Source organism: Scaptodrosophila lebanonensis, unplaced genomic scaffold (genome assembly GCF_003285725.1).
Source record: "Scaptodrosophila lebanonensis strain 11010-0011.00,11010-0021.00 unplaced genomic scaffold, SlebRS2 tig00001415-arrow-pilon, whole genome shotgun sequence".
NCBI lineage: Eukaryota > Metazoa > Arthropoda > Insecta > Diptera > Drosophilidae > Scaptodrosophila > Scaptodrosophila lebanonensis.
The window spans coordinates 7,864,251-7,883,013 of record NW_022060742.1 but is presented as its reverse complement, the minus strand read 5'-3'; the positions used below and the strand labels follow the sequence as shown (position 1 = coordinate 7,883,013).

Below are 18,763 nucleotides of genomic sequence, written 5' to 3'. Positions count from 1 at the left end.
GCAAGGCAAAAAGCTTCGAATGAAACTTTGAGCATGGCTGCAAATTTTTTAATTAGTTCTTCATGCCACACACCCTATAGGAAAACAGAAATTTTTCTTCTACAAGTACGTGTATACGAGTATACACATTTTTCTGTCTCTTATTGTTTTGTGTCATGCTGTGCCAGTTTTTACTTAACTTTTGGCATTAAGTTGTTTTGCCTTTCTTCAGCTATTTGCTTGCAAAAGACGCTTCCAAATTTTTGTTTTCTTATAGAAAGAGTGGAGGGACTATTGATTTTTTTTGTCTTTGTTTATCTGCTATAATTGCTGGGTCTCGAAAACAACAGGCGAGCAGCAGGTTGCCTGAACCTCTCAAGGCTTTTGTCTTAGCCTGGCAACCTTTGGCAGCTTCTGTTGAGCATACTTGTACTCTCACTGTCAAAACACAAAACTTCACGCTCTGTGCAAATATTTATAAATACATATATACATATACTTTTCAGCCATTCATTATTTGACATATTCTGTAACATTTAATTACCAGTGGGTGGAAAAGGAAATTGTTGAATGGGACGCAGGACGGTGTGTTTTTCACTTTATCCCTAAATGTGTTAAATGAAATATATAATTGTCGTGCCGTAGACAATTTGAGGGCTCAACTTTTTTAATATGCATGACAAGTTTATGAATAATTAGCAGACACACACGCACACACAGAAGCAAGTGAGATGACAAGAATGTTGCGTTGGAGATTAATTAGAGAACGAACTTGATGAGCAGCACGTGCTGCCTAAGCTCTAATGCCCTAATGTTGTTTTCGTGGTACCTATTTGCATATAGATTCATTCGAACGCTCATTAACACACAATGGGGAGCAAGAAGCAGTTGGGGCTGTACAAACAAACAGGGGAACGATCTCTAAGCTGACCAAACAAACGCGTTCCCTGCCCAGCTGCCGAGCTGCCGAGCTGCCGGCGTCGCCTGTTCTGGCCTGCTCGCTGCTTTGTGCCCCAAATGCGAAAACCAACAAACTTTAAACATGCGCGCTTCGCCACTTGACACAAATGCGCGAGCTCTGCCTCAGAGGCAGTTCTCCAAATGGTGGCAACTGGCAGCGGCAACCATACCAGCTTACCATCAGCTTTTAATTTCTTGCAAAACAAAAGCGACTGCGACTACGACTACACGTTGCCGCACCCTCAAGTGGGTGCGTCCGCACCCTTTTTGTTCGGCCCGCCCACTCATCCGTCCGCCACCTCAACCGCAAGCCTTGCACTTTCAATTGCATTTGAGCGCAAAATTATTTAAACAATTTCATGAAATTGCACTCGCCGCATGCGTCAACAGCACTTGGCGCTGGCAGCGCGACCAAGCGCGCATCCGGTACGGCACAGGATCCAAGTAAGTATTACATCGCATAGTTGCCGGCAGCAGTATTTTGACAGGTGCGCTGGCTCAACTTTTCAATAATCTGTATGATGTTTCTAGGAACTTAATTCTTTGAACTCATTCATCGTTGTTTCTTGTAATTGTGTACTTCCTAACAGAACTTTATGAATTGAAAACTAAAATATCTTTCGTTGCCTTACAATAATGAAGGCGTAGTTTCTAGTTGAAAACGAAGATTATTACTTAATCTAAGGCTTGCAGACTAGTTAGTTGAGTGGCCATTCCAAAATCCAGCTTGTCGAATATCGATTGACTTGTTCTCAGAAGCAAACCATCATAGTTGATTGCCATGATTTTGTCTATGGTCTTTCCCAGAAATAGTTCAAAGCAATAGGGTGATACGAGTTTAGGCTTAGTTTGTTTAATTGAAAATGACTATTTTGCCTTATTTGTGTTTGTTGTTGGAGAATGTAGCTACTATACAATACGGTTCTGAAATAATTTAAAAGACCAGATTTTTCTGACGTTCCAAGTCAGTCGATTTTAATATTGAATTTAAAACTGCCAATGTAAGCTTAAGAGTAAATTAATCAATGCACTACTATTGTATGCAGGTTAAAAAAATACAAGTCTCAAATAAAAATTCATTTAGAAATGCATTTTGGTTAAAAGTCGATAGTCTCCTATTTGCATATTAATATCGAATTGTATTTCATAAAACAAACATGAAGAGGAATCAAAAATAAAACGCCACAAGTTTTCAGAATTCGAAATTTATACGAAAAACGTAATTTTATTCTTCAAAATTCAAGCCTTATTTGCAAGCATTCAATTCTTAATATCTAAACAGATGTTTAAATTTTTAAATAAATTAAAGTTGTGTGCTTAGGTACAAGTTATTAAACAAATTTAAAAATATTGTGGGACATTATTCAGTTTTTAAATGGGGTCTTTGAACACTTGACATCAGTGCTTGGGTAGAATTAATTCATTAATTTTTATATTTTAAAGCACTTGGGATTCATGCAGGTACAATTGACGTGTTTATATTTAAACAGCCCTTTTCAAAACTCATTTATACTTAGTACTTGGTCTGTCTTTTATCTTTAGCTTTTGCTTGTCCTTGAAGTTTGCCTATCTGTGAAAAGAAAACTATAGTTTTCAAATAACTGTACAAAACAGTTATCAAGTACCATTATTCAAATTGAACATTAAATAATTTCATAAGCAAGTGAGGTACGCATCCTTCGGATCCTTTTCCACTTCCTTACGTGCTTCGTGGATGCGGTAATAAGAAATATATTTTTTTTTTCAACATTACAGCGAATTGGGCGAACTATCCGCCATTTATATAAACAAAAATCCAAGTCAATAAAAAAACTGACGGCACTGAGTGTTGGCAGACCCGCACGAGTTGCAACTTCAAGTGGCTTGCAACTGGAGTGAGTTCAGTGCAACGTGTGTGCGGTGCATGTCCTGGAAATGCTCCAGAGGCGTTGCTGCTAATATGCTCGCATCGGGGTGCGCCAACGAGCCTTACACCCTCTCCTCATACGTCTACCCCTTCCACAGAGGCAAACACTCGTTAGACAGGGCGTATGTGCAACGCCACATGGCGTTATGCACACAGCGTGCACTTGTTAATTAGACTTTAATTTGTTAAGTAAAATGTTTATTTAATGCATGTTATGGCCAAAAATTGTCGCCTGCTGATGCCGTCGTTCCTGCTGTTGCTGCTGCTGCTGCTGTTGCTGATGATGATGTTTTTTGTTGCTGTTTTTGCCAAACAGTTCGTTAAATTTCATGTTATGTAATATGAAAAATACACTCATTGCCGACGCTATTGTTAATGCGTAGCTCTCGTAAGTAGGCAACAACATTTTGTATAATTAAACGCACGCTCGCACGAGGAGGATGGACGGGTGAGTGAAGGCCTGAAAACTGGTTCTGCTGCTGCTGCTGCTGCTGCTGCTGCTGCCGCTGCTGCAACCCTGCTAACCAAACACTCATCCCTGGGTTAGACAGCGAGCATTTGCAAGTTTTTGTGACTGTCAAGTGCGATAATTTTGCATTTACATTTGACTTACTAAGTTGGTCGTACGCATCCACATGCTCAACGCCCACTTCGCAAGGGCAACGCTTGGCTGCATTTGCATATCAGCAGACATGGACCTGCATGTGTGGGTGTGGTGTGTGTATGTGTGAACATGGGAGCTTACAAAGTTATTTCTGGCCCATGCTGCCTGTGCTGCTGCTGTTGCTTGCCGCACCTACTTAAAAAGTTTGCTATAATTAAGCAAAGCCAAAAGAGAGCCTTGCCACAAGCAAGCCAAAGGCACACAAGCCACTGGAGCCACTGGCAGTGAACCGCACAACCACCAACCACACACACACACACTCACACAACAACAGCAACAAAACCAGTATTCATCGGCAAATCTGCTGAGATTCCACAAAGCTTTGACGCTATAAACTTGAGCACAGCCAGCACGTCTAATGCACGTCAAAGAAATCCTTATACAGGCAGCTTTCGATATACGAGTATTTTGTTATTGTTGTGGCGCGCCATTTTTTTGTGCCTGTGTCTGTGCGCGGACATATGTAACGACGGTGCCAAGATATGTCACACAGAAGTCAGCATTAAAATTGTGAAGAGCGGCGAGAAAATTAATCAGAGTAAGCCCAAGAGATAATATAGTTGTTTTTGTTGTTTCGGCTGTATCACATCTTTCGACGTTGATGGCATTGCGTCGGCAATTTATTTTTCAATTGCTGCATTTTTAATGCCGTCTTACTTTATTGCACACATGCGAGGGTTCTCTGATAATATATTGGAAATTGCTGTCAATTTGTTCGCCAAACGATCGACACCTTTCGCTCAATATGGTTGTTGTCGATGCCGATGCTAGCTAGGTTTGAAAAAAAAAATAAAAAATAGGGGCTATTAGAATAAGAATAATGAATTCTGGAAACTTTTATGAAAATGTTTGAAAAGACTAGAAAAGACTCCATTTTATTAGCCCAGGCATTAGATACAAATATGTATTTGATATACTTTTCGGGTGTGCTGAAATTTCTCTTAAAATCATGTATTTAGTAATTATGCAAAGAGTCCGCCTGTAATGCTGCATTTTAGAAACCACGTCGATTTAGATATAAATCAATATTAATAAATAACAATAGATGACTTAGGAAATAAATAAAAAAAAAAACTTTAAAAACTGCTTATAATTCGTTGGGTTAACTCTTCGTTTGTATAAATCTAAAGCAATTTCGCGCATACATTTGTATATAGTGCCTTGAGTAAATACGAATTGGTTTAAATTGTTTCAGAATTATAAATTTCAATGTGTTTAATTAACAATTAAATTAAAACTATACCACATGAAAATAATTTTGAAAAGTGGACGCATTGTAGGTAATTTCTGTGTAAAAATAATATGCTTTTCATCGTCGAATTAGCTGTAGAACTTGGGTGACTAGCTTTTTCTTAATAACTTGTGCCGGTATCTGTTTAAATCTTTGAAATGGAAAGAAAAATGTCTACCTCTCCGCTGTTTAATTAGTGTATTTTTGTAGTTGAATGACTGCCAGATGCAGACACAAATGGTTTACTCATTTTCCGGCTTCATCAACAGACAACCCTCGCCTATCTCAAGAATCTCTTGATATCTGAGCATTAAAATGCGTTTGCGTTTTTTAAAAACCACAATTTCTGCATGTTCTTTGTTTGCTTTTTTATTCTGCAGGTCTCTTGGATACGCCATCGTGATATACATATACTCACCGTTGGCTCCTACACATATACGTCCGATCAGCGCTTTCAGGCAACACATCATCAGGACACCGATGACTGGACGCTGCAGATAAAGTGGGCGCAGAAACGCGATGCGGGCATGTACGAGTGTCAGATATCGACACAGCCGGTGCGCAGTTATTTTGTGCGTTTGAATGTTGTCGGTGAGTGCAGGCTATAAAAAATAAACCATTTGTCGCAAATATATAACAAAGGGCAGTCGAAACAACTGAAAGCTGGCCCAAGCCAAGCCAAGCCAAGTCAGGCAAGCTGAGCGAGTGAGTGAGCGAGCAGGAAAAAAAGTTGTTAAGCAAATAAATTACTTGCAGAGCAAACGAAAGCGCAGCACGCACGATTCAAGAAACGACGAGAGGACGACGAGGACTTGGTTTTTATACGACAATAATTCCATTTTATCTCGTAGTTTATTATTCTACAGCGTCAACCCGGCCTCAGTCGCCTGCCCAGACCCAAACGCAGACTCACACCCAGCTTCAGGCTCACAGTCCTACCTACGCGACGTGCCTGGGCCTGAGCCTTAGTCTGAGTCTGAGTCTCTGCCAGCTCTTGGCCATCAGACAACCACTCGCTCGCTTGCTTACTGCTCGTTCATTTTTACAGCGTTTTTCATACACTTCTTCTCTATCTATTTCCTTTTTTCGGTGTCGGCTTTTTGTGCGTACATGTGTGTGTTGGCTGGTGTGTGTGTTGACAGTGCCAACGGCTTCCATACTTGGAGGACCTGACCTTCACGTTGATAAAGGCAGCACCATAAATCTCACTTGCACTGTGAAGTTCAGCCCCGAACCGCCGGCCTACATCTTCTGGTATCACCACGAGGAGGTAATTAAAGTTTATTGTTACATTTTTCCTATAGTTTTTTTGTTGTTTATTTTTCATCTCTATTTCTTTTTGGTACTTTGGAGTAGTAGTGCTTCAGCAAATAAATATGCTGTCATGTGCACTGCATTTTGAGGAATGCGGGTGGAGAAAAAAACGAGCCCAAAAGGGATAAGACTTGAGCAATTTACAAACAGAACATGGTTTACTGACTCGCATGAATGAATAATAAATGCAACAACAAATACAGTTTTAGTGAAATTACTTTCATCCCTGGCTCTGCAGAGTTCACTTTAAATTATTAATAAACATATAGATATGTTTATGTTTATATACCTTTCAAAAATACAAACAGTATTTCTGGCATTAGTTCGCCAAAACATGAGTCGAAATGTAATAAATATCAAGTCTGACCCCGTTTCAGAATTCAAATGAACTATACAAATTAGTTAACTTAGAGTAAGACCGATAAACATATTTTCTTAATAATGTTTTCATTTTAATTTTTAAGGTATTCTAATTTGTAGCTTACTGCATTGTTTTGAGCTTTCTATGTGATTTAATAACGTCATAGCAGGACCATAACTTGCCTGAAGGGCAAATAAAACTCCTGCTATTTGACGAGTCCAATATTTGCAGAAAAGAAGTGTTTTCATTTAATTTAAAAACACTGTCATATAACAGATGTTGCTGGGCAACGGTAAAAATATGTGACACGTTAATTAAGGTGCATGCAGCTAAAAAATAATATAGCATATGATTAAGGGCTGCCAACAACGCAACATTAATCGTTTGTTTTATATTATTTTGTGATGACGGATGTTCACAAGATATTCAAATTAGTTTGTAGTGGTTGTGGTTTATTGAAGCTTAGAAGAACATTGCATTTTTGATTGAATTTGGTATAGAAATAATGTGTGGGCTTTGCATTGATTATGCGACACCAGGGTTCAGGAAGAAATGAAGAGAGTGATAAAGAAATTAAGCCGGTCTTCATCTCTTATCCTAATACGAGAACACAGAATGCGCTTAAAAACAAAAAACTCTTAGTCGGTATCGCCATTTTTCGGTGTCAGGTGAAAGGAGCTAGCTGATTGAAGTAAAATATAAATGTGATAAGTAAAATCTTTTTGTGAAATATAATGAAAGTATTAAATTGAGGATGAAGGTATTATTATTCCCGAACCTTTCATTTTATTTTATTTTAAAAATAAACTAATTTCCCGATTAGCTATTTAATAGTTATCAACGACTATTTGGCTATCGAAGTCATCTTATTCTGAATCATTGAGTCGACATACTTGATTATTGTTTGAGCACCAGATACATATATGTCAAATTATTCGCATTATACGCAAATTCACAGAAACCCGACTCATTATGTGACTCAGTGGCTTTGTCATTATTTAATGTGTCACATGCTTTCATTTGTTTAATTTTTAACGGATGACCATATAGCGTGTTACGATAAGCGCCTTTCACTGTGCCAGAAAAAAGGAGGAAGAGAGAAACACAACAATAAACTGAGCTTCAGGTGACATCGGCTGACATCACATCGCAGCAATATCGTTTTTTGTGCTTAACTTTCGCCGTCACGCCCACTCAACGCCTGCCAATTAGCCGAGCAGTTTTAAGCGATTTAAGCAACTACACACAACTACATAGAGCGTGAGTTGTGGGCAGTGAGAGGTGGAGGGGGATCGGGCTAATTGCGCAGCATTAGAGGCGCTTAAGCTGCCCAACTGGTCGTTGATGTGTAACAGTACATTGCTAATTGTAGTGCAAAGGCAACCGAGAGTGGGAGAGGGAAAGGTAAAAGAATGAAACTTATTTAAATCGTGTACAAAGTGCAATGGCAACGCACACAAATCCTACTCCAACTGCTACACGTCCTGGCAGCTGATGCCTCGCTACCTTACAGCCTTGCAGCCTTGCTGCCTTTTGCCAGCCTTGCCACTTGACGCATTTTAATGTATTCCTGGAATTTTCTAATTAAAATCCTTGCAACACCGCACCGCACAATTCCGCATGTGTGTGTTTGTGTGTGTGAAATACAGCAGGTGTGCCAGGAATTGCGCCGCCATGGCCGCAATCGCCGCCATCGTTCCCGCTGTTGCTGCACACGGATTATTTACGATCCATGCAAATTTGCTGTTAATTAGTTTAATGGATGGATAAAGAAGCTGACGACGCTCTTAAGCAATGGGTGGGCGCACAAATGTTGCCAGCGCTTAAATATATATTACAATATTTTGTTGTTTTTACGTGCATTTCTGCTTGCCAACTGTAATTAACGTGTCACTCAATATCGCCTACGGCAACAGTATTAGTTTAGTCACTGCAAAAACGGATAAGCAAAGAAAATAATATAACTCTCTCACATATTTTTTATTTACTTATTTTCGTTCCATAAACATGTTTCTGGCAACTGATGAAGTACTTAACGAGCTATTAGCTGACTGTCGACGCGAGCTTTTTTCCCAGCAGCTGTTTCTATTCCTTTAAGCCGCTTTTGCGACACGAGGTAGGGCAACCTATTTGTTTGCGCCATTTCGAATTGAGCGGTAGCTTTGCGTGGTTGTTGTGCATTCAATCAGGTAGCTCTTGAGGCCAATATTCCCCTTTTTGCTCAGTCAGATGGGTCGAGTTAATGAGACTTAATTAATTTAATTTTCTTTCATAAATGACTGTGTTGCTTGCAACAATTTAAAGTTAATCATTTTAGTTATTTAATATTATATGTCCCCCAATGCTTGGCTTCAGTTTGGTTTCAAAATTTAACTATTCAATAAAATGAACAAAACTGACTTCTTTGTTTGTAAGATTTTTGTCTTTATCTTTATTAATCCAGAGAATTATTCGAAAGTGATAAATGTGTATTTATAAAATGATAATTGTTGAATGTTTCATTGCCTTTTAATCACCATAAAACTATAATTGGAGATAAAAATTAAAATCAGAAATAAATTGTAAAATAAAACTTTAACATGGCAACATTGAAATCATTATATAGTCAATTAATTTAATCATTTACCCATCGATTATCTCAATGACTTACATCAGAAATAATGTAGGAATTATAGCCACCTATTATTCCTTTATCAGGGGGGTCTCGAATATTGTTTGAATTTATTGAAAGGCTGGCACTTTTGCATTTCCACTGCTGTCCACTACTAGTGGATATCTGTGAGATCTTTCGCTCTCTTTTGTCCCTAGTTTTTGTAATTCATTAAGTGGATTCATATTCGCTGGCCAGTGGTTGGTTGTTATTGTCAAGAAAATAGCCAATATATAATTTATCAGTGTCGCATCGCTGTCACCTAAAGTCGATGCCTTCATTAACTAATTTGGGCCGGGTCTGCTGTGCGACAAAATTATAATATAAATATGAAATTTATGCCAAAAGAGCGTAGAAAATGCGCTGATAGAGCAATAGAGAAGCGAACGTCAGCAATAATAGACAATACACAGACGCTGGAAGACACACAGATACAGATACCAAGCCATAGGCCTGCAAAGTTTTCACTTGCTGTGACAAAGTTTTTGTGCAAAACTTTTGCGCCTTTGTAGCTATTGTCATTGTTTTTTATATCTTCATCAGCAACAGCAACGGCAATATCATCAGCGACAGGCAAAAGAAAAGGCAACGGCAAAAGCAAAGGCAATGGCAATGGGAAGCGGCGGCTAAGTTTTTCTTTCATTTTTCATATTATTGCAAATGTCGTCGATTAGTTGAGATTAGACAGCAAATTATGCTCGACTCGGTGACGGGCGTAGATATATATATATATATATATATATATATATATATATATATATATATATATATAGATATATGTATATATAAATGTATAGTATATGTAGTCTAAAGCAGAGTCAGGATGCCACTGGCTGTGCGGCCCCTTTGCCACTCATTTCCGTTGGCATTGTTGTTGTTGTTGCTGCTGTTGGTGCTACTGCTTCTGCTGCTGTCAACAGCATGATGTGCTAATGCTGTGCCCTCCATTTGCGTTGCTGTCTTGCTCTTTGCTTGACGATGTCATGAACTTTCTGTATTGGCAAATTATTCCCGTATTTGTTTTTGTCAGCACTCCGACCTAAATATGCAACTCAATGTGCTCTACCTACCCCAACACCCCACCGCTTTAATCGATAACGAAGTTGACTTTGATAGCTACAAATGTGCGCTTTGATTTGTCCGCCCACCTTCAATCAGAAATACACACACACACATTCAACTGTTAGCTGCTATAGTAATAATCATAATGAGCGAACTTTCAGCTTCCACTGCTGCGTGTATGTATGTGTGGGTGAGTGCTATCAGCATGGCCAAAAATGACTTGATTATCATAATTTTTGTTGCTTGCCTTGCAGCATGATGTCCCGCCATTGATAATTATTTTTGTAATGAACACAGATGAAAGCTTTTAACCTTCTGTTGAAGTGGTGTTGTTTTTCTTTTACTTTACTTAAAAATCACATTAAGCTGCGAGTTAAATTTAAAAATATTGAAAAAAATATTGGAAAAGGATTCAAAATATATATATTCATAATTCAGACTCTTCTATGTATGCAGAAATGAAATGAATTATGAAATAATATAATTTTACATTTGTAAGCTTCGCACAGTTTTTAAAATTAATTCGCCACGGATTTCTTTATTTTATTACGGTTCATATTTATCTTTTCTGATTCTATCAGTGTGTCCCTACGCCCACGCCGTACCATAATACCCTCTCTATTTTCGATGTACATTTATCGGTGTTAATAAATCTTTGTGCCATACAAGCAAATATTTTGTAAACTTCTTCTTCTTTTAAGTCGCGAGATCGACCGTCAAAGATTCTATACAATTCGGGTCTTTCAAATATTCAGTATTTGATTTTCTTTTGTCATATATTTTTCATATATTTACTGGAAGGAAGATCTTAAACAAAAGATTTATACACACATAAATATATTTATTTGTACTTTTTAAATACAAGCCAATATGTACAGGCCTGCTCCAACTTCTGCAGAATTTTGACGTACTTTTCTTAATTTTGTTTTTGATTCTACTCTTAATTTAATTCGCAATTGCAATATTAGCATATTGTCTAAATTGGAAGGTAGTAACTATTATTGGTATTTATAACTGTTGCTAAAAGTCGTTTCAAATAAACAAGAAATTGTTAGCTATTATTATTTTAATTGACTTTTAATTGCAATAGCAGCCAAAAAGAGTCTGGAAATTAATTTCTATTCTATTATTGAAGAAAGGTGAGGTAGATTGAGCAGCGGTATTGCCGCCTGTCGCTTAACGCGTCCATCAAATTCCAATTAAAATCACAATTTCAAACAAGCAGAAAGTAAACAGGATGCGCTGACATGTCCCGTTGATGTCGCTGATTTGTAATGTCAGTCAAGCGCAGCTGTTGGCTGTCAAGAGCGGCTCTCAACAAACTCACACGTAGTATTTGAATTAAAAACGCTAAATAAAATTTCAAATAAAAACGTCTGACAGCAACTACGAAAATTGCGTATTATGTACAGAGGGCACGAAGTAAGCCTCATTGATTTAGCATTATGTGTGTTTCTCGCTCGGGCAGACCCCCATTCTGTATCTCTCTCTGTTTTACATTTGCAGGTCATTAATTATGATTCATCAAGAGGCGGCGTGTCGGTAATTACCGAAAAGGGCGATGTGACAACATCGTTCCTACTCATACAGAATGCAGATTTGGCCGATTCCGGCAAATATTCGTGCGCACCCTCCAATGCAGATGTTGCCAGCGTGCGTGTGCATGTCCTAAATGGTAAGTGCCCCCCACTTTTTTAACCCACACTCTAAACGCAAATACACAAATACACACACACACGCCTCAACTCATACTCAAACATTTAACAGAAGTACTCGTACATTGTTCAACAATTTTGTGCCTGCGTGCTGCGCCAAAAAGTGTTGCATACTTGTAGGCGCCGGTTGTAACAGGCAAACATTACACACACACACACACGTGCAGCATCCCACCGTACAACAAAAACAGCAGAAAAATTTCACAAATGACAATTGTAAAAGCGTTACATTAACTCGTGAACGAGCTGCTGGTTGTGCTGCTGTTGCCTCTGTTTTCTGGTATTTCTCTCATGTTACGCATACGCCAGGGGGACCCAACGAACAATAGCGCGCATTGTGAAGTACATATGTATAAACGGTACGTATTTATATGAATAGTGGCATGGCAAAAACATTCCAGAATGTCAAATAGGTTGGCATTGTACAGTGTAGTTTTAGCTATGAATGTCAGTGGAAAGGGAAAAGATATTCGCAATTTGTAATCGAGTAGATAGTGCAGCTTTTAAAAACCTATACGTATTATTTCCCCACCTCTTCATCAATTAGAATAATTATTTGTAACATCAATTTACGGCTATGATGCAATTTTATGTCGTTGTTCAAAATTTTACAAAAATGTAAATGTATGTCGAAAAGATGGAGAAATTAAATTAGTTAATATACGCTTTTAAGGGCTAAGCGACGATTTTAATAATAATAATTTTAATAAGGTTAAAAAACGTGATTATCTGACGCCGACACCCTTAAATAATGATCGTGCAAAGGTTTTCACATATCACCTACGTAATGATTTACGACTAGACTGGTTTAAGGTGTAAACAACGAAATAAAGTGTGTTTAGGAATATGTAAAATCTTATTTAATGTTTACAAAAAACGCTTAAGGAAGTTTTGTTAGGTAATTTAATTGCATTGAATAAATCTGAAGGATATTTCTTTTTGTATCTTCGGCAAACTTTCTGAAATATGTTACAATTTTGAACTTTTTATTAATTAACCGTGTAAGCTGCATAAGCTTAATTTTCAAATGCTCTTCGAACCTATTTATGTAAAATAAATAAAGCATTCTCTTAGTTAAGTGGATTTTCATTCAAGACTATGAGTGGATTTTCACTCAAGACTATGAGTCTATAATTTGCACTTGCATTTCATTTTCGCCAATATCTCCCTGACACTTTCTCTTTGTGCCAAATATATGTACATACGTACTTCCGCATTCATTACCTCAAAGATTTAAGTTAAACAGTTTGACATGAATAGGGCGAACCTCGTGTTGCTTGACACTTAAATGTGAAAGGCAGCACATAAATATAAAAATTTTACAACCGACAAATATTAATAAATTGTGGGTGGCGGGCAAAGGACAGTAGTGACACGAATTGCGGAGCAATTGGTTTGATTTCCACAAGGACCCGGACGAGGACATCGAGTAAACTTACCAAACAACGAGACAGTCGAGTCAAGCGAACAAATAAACAAACATACCCTTCAACAAGCGAACAAACAAATAAATGGAACAAGTACTGGGCAGTTGCTTAAGAGAAGGGCCCGGCTGGTCAACCAGCGCCCATGTTTATGTGCCTGTCAAATGCTAGCCCTTTGTGCCAGACGACGACCGCACGTTTGTTTTCGATCGTCCGGCAGTCCTCCAACTCAGCAATCCACCAGTCGACCAGTCTTCCAGCTGGCCGTAACCCCGAGGCGCCAGTTGCTGGTTCGTGTTTGGCACAAATGAAACACATAATCGCATCAATTATGAGCAAATTAATTAGCACAGTGCGGTTAATTGCAGTCAAATGGCAAAGTGAGTGGCAGCCCACCCAGTGCCCAACGTCCAGTACCAGTCCCAGTTCAATTTCCCAGGACTTGGCCCCATGCACGCCTCAAATACAAGGCACGCTTGCCGCTTATAAATTGCAGCTGGCTGCGGGGTTTGTTTTGCCGTTCTTGCACAGTGTTACTTAAGCTTTTTTATTTCCTATTTATCCTGTGGAAAAAATAGGAAAACGATTTTCCTCTAAGGCCAATTGTTAACATGCTAAAGTGTTTTCATATTGACAAAATGGAAACAACCATATTTTGTATTCATGGCATCGAACAACTTTAATAATCTTCGTATTATAATATTGAAAGTTAAACAATATTAAACGAAAAAAGTTAGGGTAATATTTAATATACGTAGTTATAAATAGATATGTATATCGTTAAATAATGAATAAGTATTTTATAAAAGATCTCTATTTAACTTATTAACTCTTATTAACTCAACAATTTTAATGGAATCGGTAATACGTTGTAACACATTTTAGACTTTTGCATGTAAATGAATGGAATATTAAATATAATTTATCTTTATAATTGTATCAAAAGATTTTATTATAAACATTAAAAACATTTTAAAATTATCTTTTAATTTCTTTTTATATAACTCGATATTTGAATGACACATACGAGAACGCGTGTATCAATGTCTTACTTTTCTCACCTGAATTTTATTGCCAGTTTTCTTGATATTGATACCGTCTGATTCAATTTTTTTTTGTGTATTTGATAACCTATAATATAGGTCTATATAAAATTAATTGTGTTTGGAAAACTGACAACTTTTTGTAATGCTACATATTTATTACTTTGTACAGTTTTGTCATAAAATGTCTCAAAGATATATTCTTTAATGTGGAAACGTTTAAACCTATTTTTAAAAGTTAACAATTTTTACCCATAAATTGAGTGAGAAGGCCTTCGTTGCTTAACTTATTTAAGTCCATTCATTATAAATATACATTGCATACAATGCATTTGAAAAACAAGTGTATTAAATATTGGCAATATTAAATAAATAACTAAATAAAATAACATAACATAACATAATATATTTCTTGTTTATATATTGTTGTTCATCAATCATATCTAGATAAAACCGATTGCATAAGTACTATATAAGGTCTGCTCACTTTTGTGTTTTTAATCTTAAATAACTTATTCATGTTTTTTATTTAGTTTTTATTATTTGGTTGGAAATAAATAAAATGTACACAATTAAGATTCTCCCAACGTGTCAGCAATATTTTTAAAAATAGTATATATTTTTTAACGATGGTATATATTTCCGCATGATATCTGTCCACTGAAAAGATGTATGTATAAATAAATCAAAACATTTCTAACAAGCTTTAAGCTTTTTAAACGGAATTCGTGTACCTCTGGATTAGCTAATGACCACACTGTGCATTATTCACTAGTGAGTTGAATTCGGTTTGGTTGCCTGCAAGGAATTGTAGCAATTTGTTGAGCATTATCGCTCGGTGATCGGCGGTATGTTGTGGATTTGGCACAGTTAAAATAAATTACGTAATTGTAAAGGGCAACAGCGACATTGACAACAACAACAACAGTAGCAACAATGGCAATGACAAAGCGAGCTCTGACATACAATTTTAAACACTCGTGGTTCGTAGCTCGCAGCCTCTCGCCGTATTGTCGTAGGTTTTTCAATCATGCTAACCAGGGCGCCATGGTGACTAGTCGCCGGCCAGCGACCGCAAATGGACCGCAAAATGGCAACGTGCGGAAATCCAGGCTGCCAATGCTATTCGCATTCACATTCACATTCGCATTCACATTCTCATTCGCATCGGATTCTCATTCCCCTTCGCATTGCCGGTCATTGTAAATGGCTGCCTGCATTTATGCATTGACCATTGACTCATGAATGCATTCAGGAGTGCCAGACCAAATGGAATGACTGAATGGCCATACATTCGTTTACCAGATGTGTTATAGAGCTGACCACTTTGGCAGGTGCATAACAAAATAATGCAAAAGCCAATATCCACAGTAGTAAAATATTCAAATTAGTCAATGTGTTTTGTATGCGAATAGCCAAAGAATTGGCCATATGTGGTTGTCACAGTTGTATTTGTTCTCATTGGTTTTTAAAGACAAAATAGGCTTTTATGAACGGTCTACGAAACTGGCAACTTCATAGCCCTTCTGTCTTTATATGTACATCCATTATTGCCAGCGGCTTCACCAAAGACTGCGCAAATTCTGACTGGATTTGATCGACAGCATCGTTTGCTATTGTGCTGCTTTCAGCTTTCAATTCAATTCAATTCAATTCAGTTCAGATTTTGAGCTGTCAGGCAACGGCCACAAGTATGCTACACATGTTGGCACAAGTTATGCGTATTATGCATCTATCCGTCAGCAATCGAACGCAACCGCACATCCATCGGTGCGGCCATAGCGCGAAGCTGCCTTTCAGTGACCGAGACCGCAGCGTGGTTGTTGTTGTTATTGTTATTGTTCTTGTTGTTATTCCAACTGCGGCTTTTTGTATACTGCAAGAAAGGGAATGGTTATTAGCCAGCCCGTGAATCGATGATATTTGGGGCATTTTAAAAAGGCAGTAGGCACATATATATGTCATGTTCAGACCCTTATAACTACATTAAAATGTATAGCTTTAAGAAGCTTTAATCGTATATTTTACTTAGACATTTTTGGCTTGTTACTTACAACAAAATATGATACTTACAACTAAAAACATTTCTTTTTAAATATTAAATTTAAGACAGTACTGAGAGGAAAAGAGTAGAACGGAGATTGAAGCGCCTACCGCCAAGACGCATTTTTAGAGAGGACTTTGGAAAAAGTGGAAGAACGGTATGAGACATAAGCATTAAATTGAAAAACAAAATAAAAGATATACGAACTATAGATAAATATCTAGCAATAAATTTCTACAGAAACTGTAAACCCAATCTTTCCAAAATAATTTAATCGAATATCTCATTCTAATATTTTTATTTATAACCTGTAGCTGCCAAGACAAATTGAAGTTTCGTTTCAAAAAGTACTAAGACGGTTACTAAAGTTTTTGATTTGGGTTTTCATTCAATTTAGTATTTCTCGCTGTGTAGCTGGTGTCCCTTGTTATCAATTCACGATGTAATTCCCGTTCAGTAATTGGTGGGGTAGCGATTGGGAAAATGAAGCAGCAGTTTTGCCCATGAGCACACATCGAGTCACAGAAGACCTTATTGCATTGACATTATTAATAGAACAAAGCACCTTCCTGCAGATGTGAGTGAGTGTGAGTGTGTTTGAGGGACTGCTTAATTTGGCTTAGAGAATTGGGCATAATGAAATGCTGGGCATACAATGCCTTTCAATTCGTTCAGCACTTCTAAGTTTTTGCTATTGTTGTTGCTGTTGGTTTGTTGTTTGACAGCGCGCCAAGCTGCAGTTTACACTTGAGAAATCAAACGAGAAAGCTGCTCCACACACGCCAGAGTGGCAATCAAAAAGCCACGACAAATGTCCTTGCAGGCACAATACAACTTGGCATGAACATCAGGTTGTTAAAAGTTAAACTTTAGATTTGTTTGGAGACGAGCGCTGAAATTGCTCGACCAGCAGCGTTCGACGTTTTGTTGGGGCTGTCAGGCACCATCTTGGGGCGTGTCTCGCACTCTGACACCTTGCCAGGCTTGCCAAGCTTGCCAAGCTTACCAGCTGCTCCAGTGACGCGTCTGTTAGCGTTGCAGCATCTGCAGTAATGCCAGGGGACTTCAAAGCCTTGACCTGCTTATTGGCCCAGCTGCAAAGACAGCAGACGATCGTCGAAAATAGCATAGCATAGTAGAAACTAATGGGCAGGTGCGGGACAGTCGAACTTAAATCCTTTCCACTAACTTTTTCTCCTCTAGTTTGTCTATTTGTATATGTTTGTGCTCTGTGTGTGTGTGTGTGTGTATGTGTGGGGATTAGCTTTGTATTTTGTCACAGGAAATTACATTTCGCCTTAAGGATACCAGTTCGCAGAAAATTCGTTTTATTGTTCGGACGTGTGTATATGTTTATATGTTGATATATACATATATTTGCCTCTCCCTCCATCTCAGTGTGTGTGTGTGCAATGTCAGTAATAGTCGTTCGGTAAAATGAGTGTATGAAGTACTTCTTCCTTTTGCCCAATGCCCATCTCCACCTTGCCTTGCAGCTTGAATATGCGGCAACATCTTCTCTCTTATATGCTATCTCTTATATATCTAATCGTGTGTACGTGTATATATGTCGCCATGCGAGCTCAACATACATACTTTCCTATCCAACTATGTACACCCCCGCCCGCAGTGCCATTACAACAACCCCACATTCCTACAAATAAAACGCACAACATCCACAGTGGCACTTCCCTAAATATGCAACTAAGCGTAGATAAGCAACGAACAAATTTCTTAATAAATGTTTAATATGGAGGAGTGTTGATTATTTCAAACTATAATTTAACAAAACTTAAAAATGCATATTGAGATAATTAGAAACAAGTAAAAAACTAAAGTCGGGTGTCCCCACTTTGAAATACTCTGTACATATGTTTAGAATAATTATAGAAATTAAAAAATAATAATTCCCAAATACACATTTTCTGCGTATTTATAAAAGGCATCTTATACTAAAATTTGGTGTTCCTAGGCGATTATACGAATGGAAAATCCGTCTGTCCATCCGTATGAACACCTGGATCTCAGAGACTATAAGATATAGAGACACCAAATTTTGCACAAAGCTGCCTTATGTGTGTTCGCTATACGAGTTTGTTTTTTTTTTTTTTTTTTTTTTTGGAATTTTCGGAAACGCCTTTCGTATAATCACCTATATCTCGGATACTATAAAACATAGGAAAACAAAATTTTAGTCCAAGATTTTTTTAATTTCTATAATTATTCTAAACATATGTAAAGAGCGATTCAAAGTCGTAAGAGACACACCTCTTCAACATCATTACTTTTAATTTGTTTGCCTCGAAGTGCCATTCAAAACTTTATATAGAATTTCTACTGTAAAAACACAGAGAATACCTTGCATTAGGTGTGTTGTGCATGCGTTCTGCGTACTATCAGTTGCCGTCGT

General features: G+C 37.7%; 1 protein-coding gene across 1 annotated transcript in view; it reads left to right on the top strand.

Annotated features, from left to right (window-relative positions):
- The window catches only part of LOC115632403 (junctional adhesion molecule A), a 150,145-nt gene that overhangs the window by 99,181 nt on the left and 32,201 nt on the right, over positions 1-18,763 (top strand). Inside the window, exons 4-6 of the mRNA XM_030529538.1 lie at positions 5,121-5,331; positions 5,883-6,010; positions 11,634-11,802. Coding sequence (XP_030385398.1) covers positions 5,121-5,331; positions 5,883-6,010; positions 11,634-11,802 — 508 coding nt within the window. The remainder of the gene's footprint in view (positions 1-5,120; positions 5,332-5,882; positions 6,011-11,633; positions 11,803-18,763) is intronic.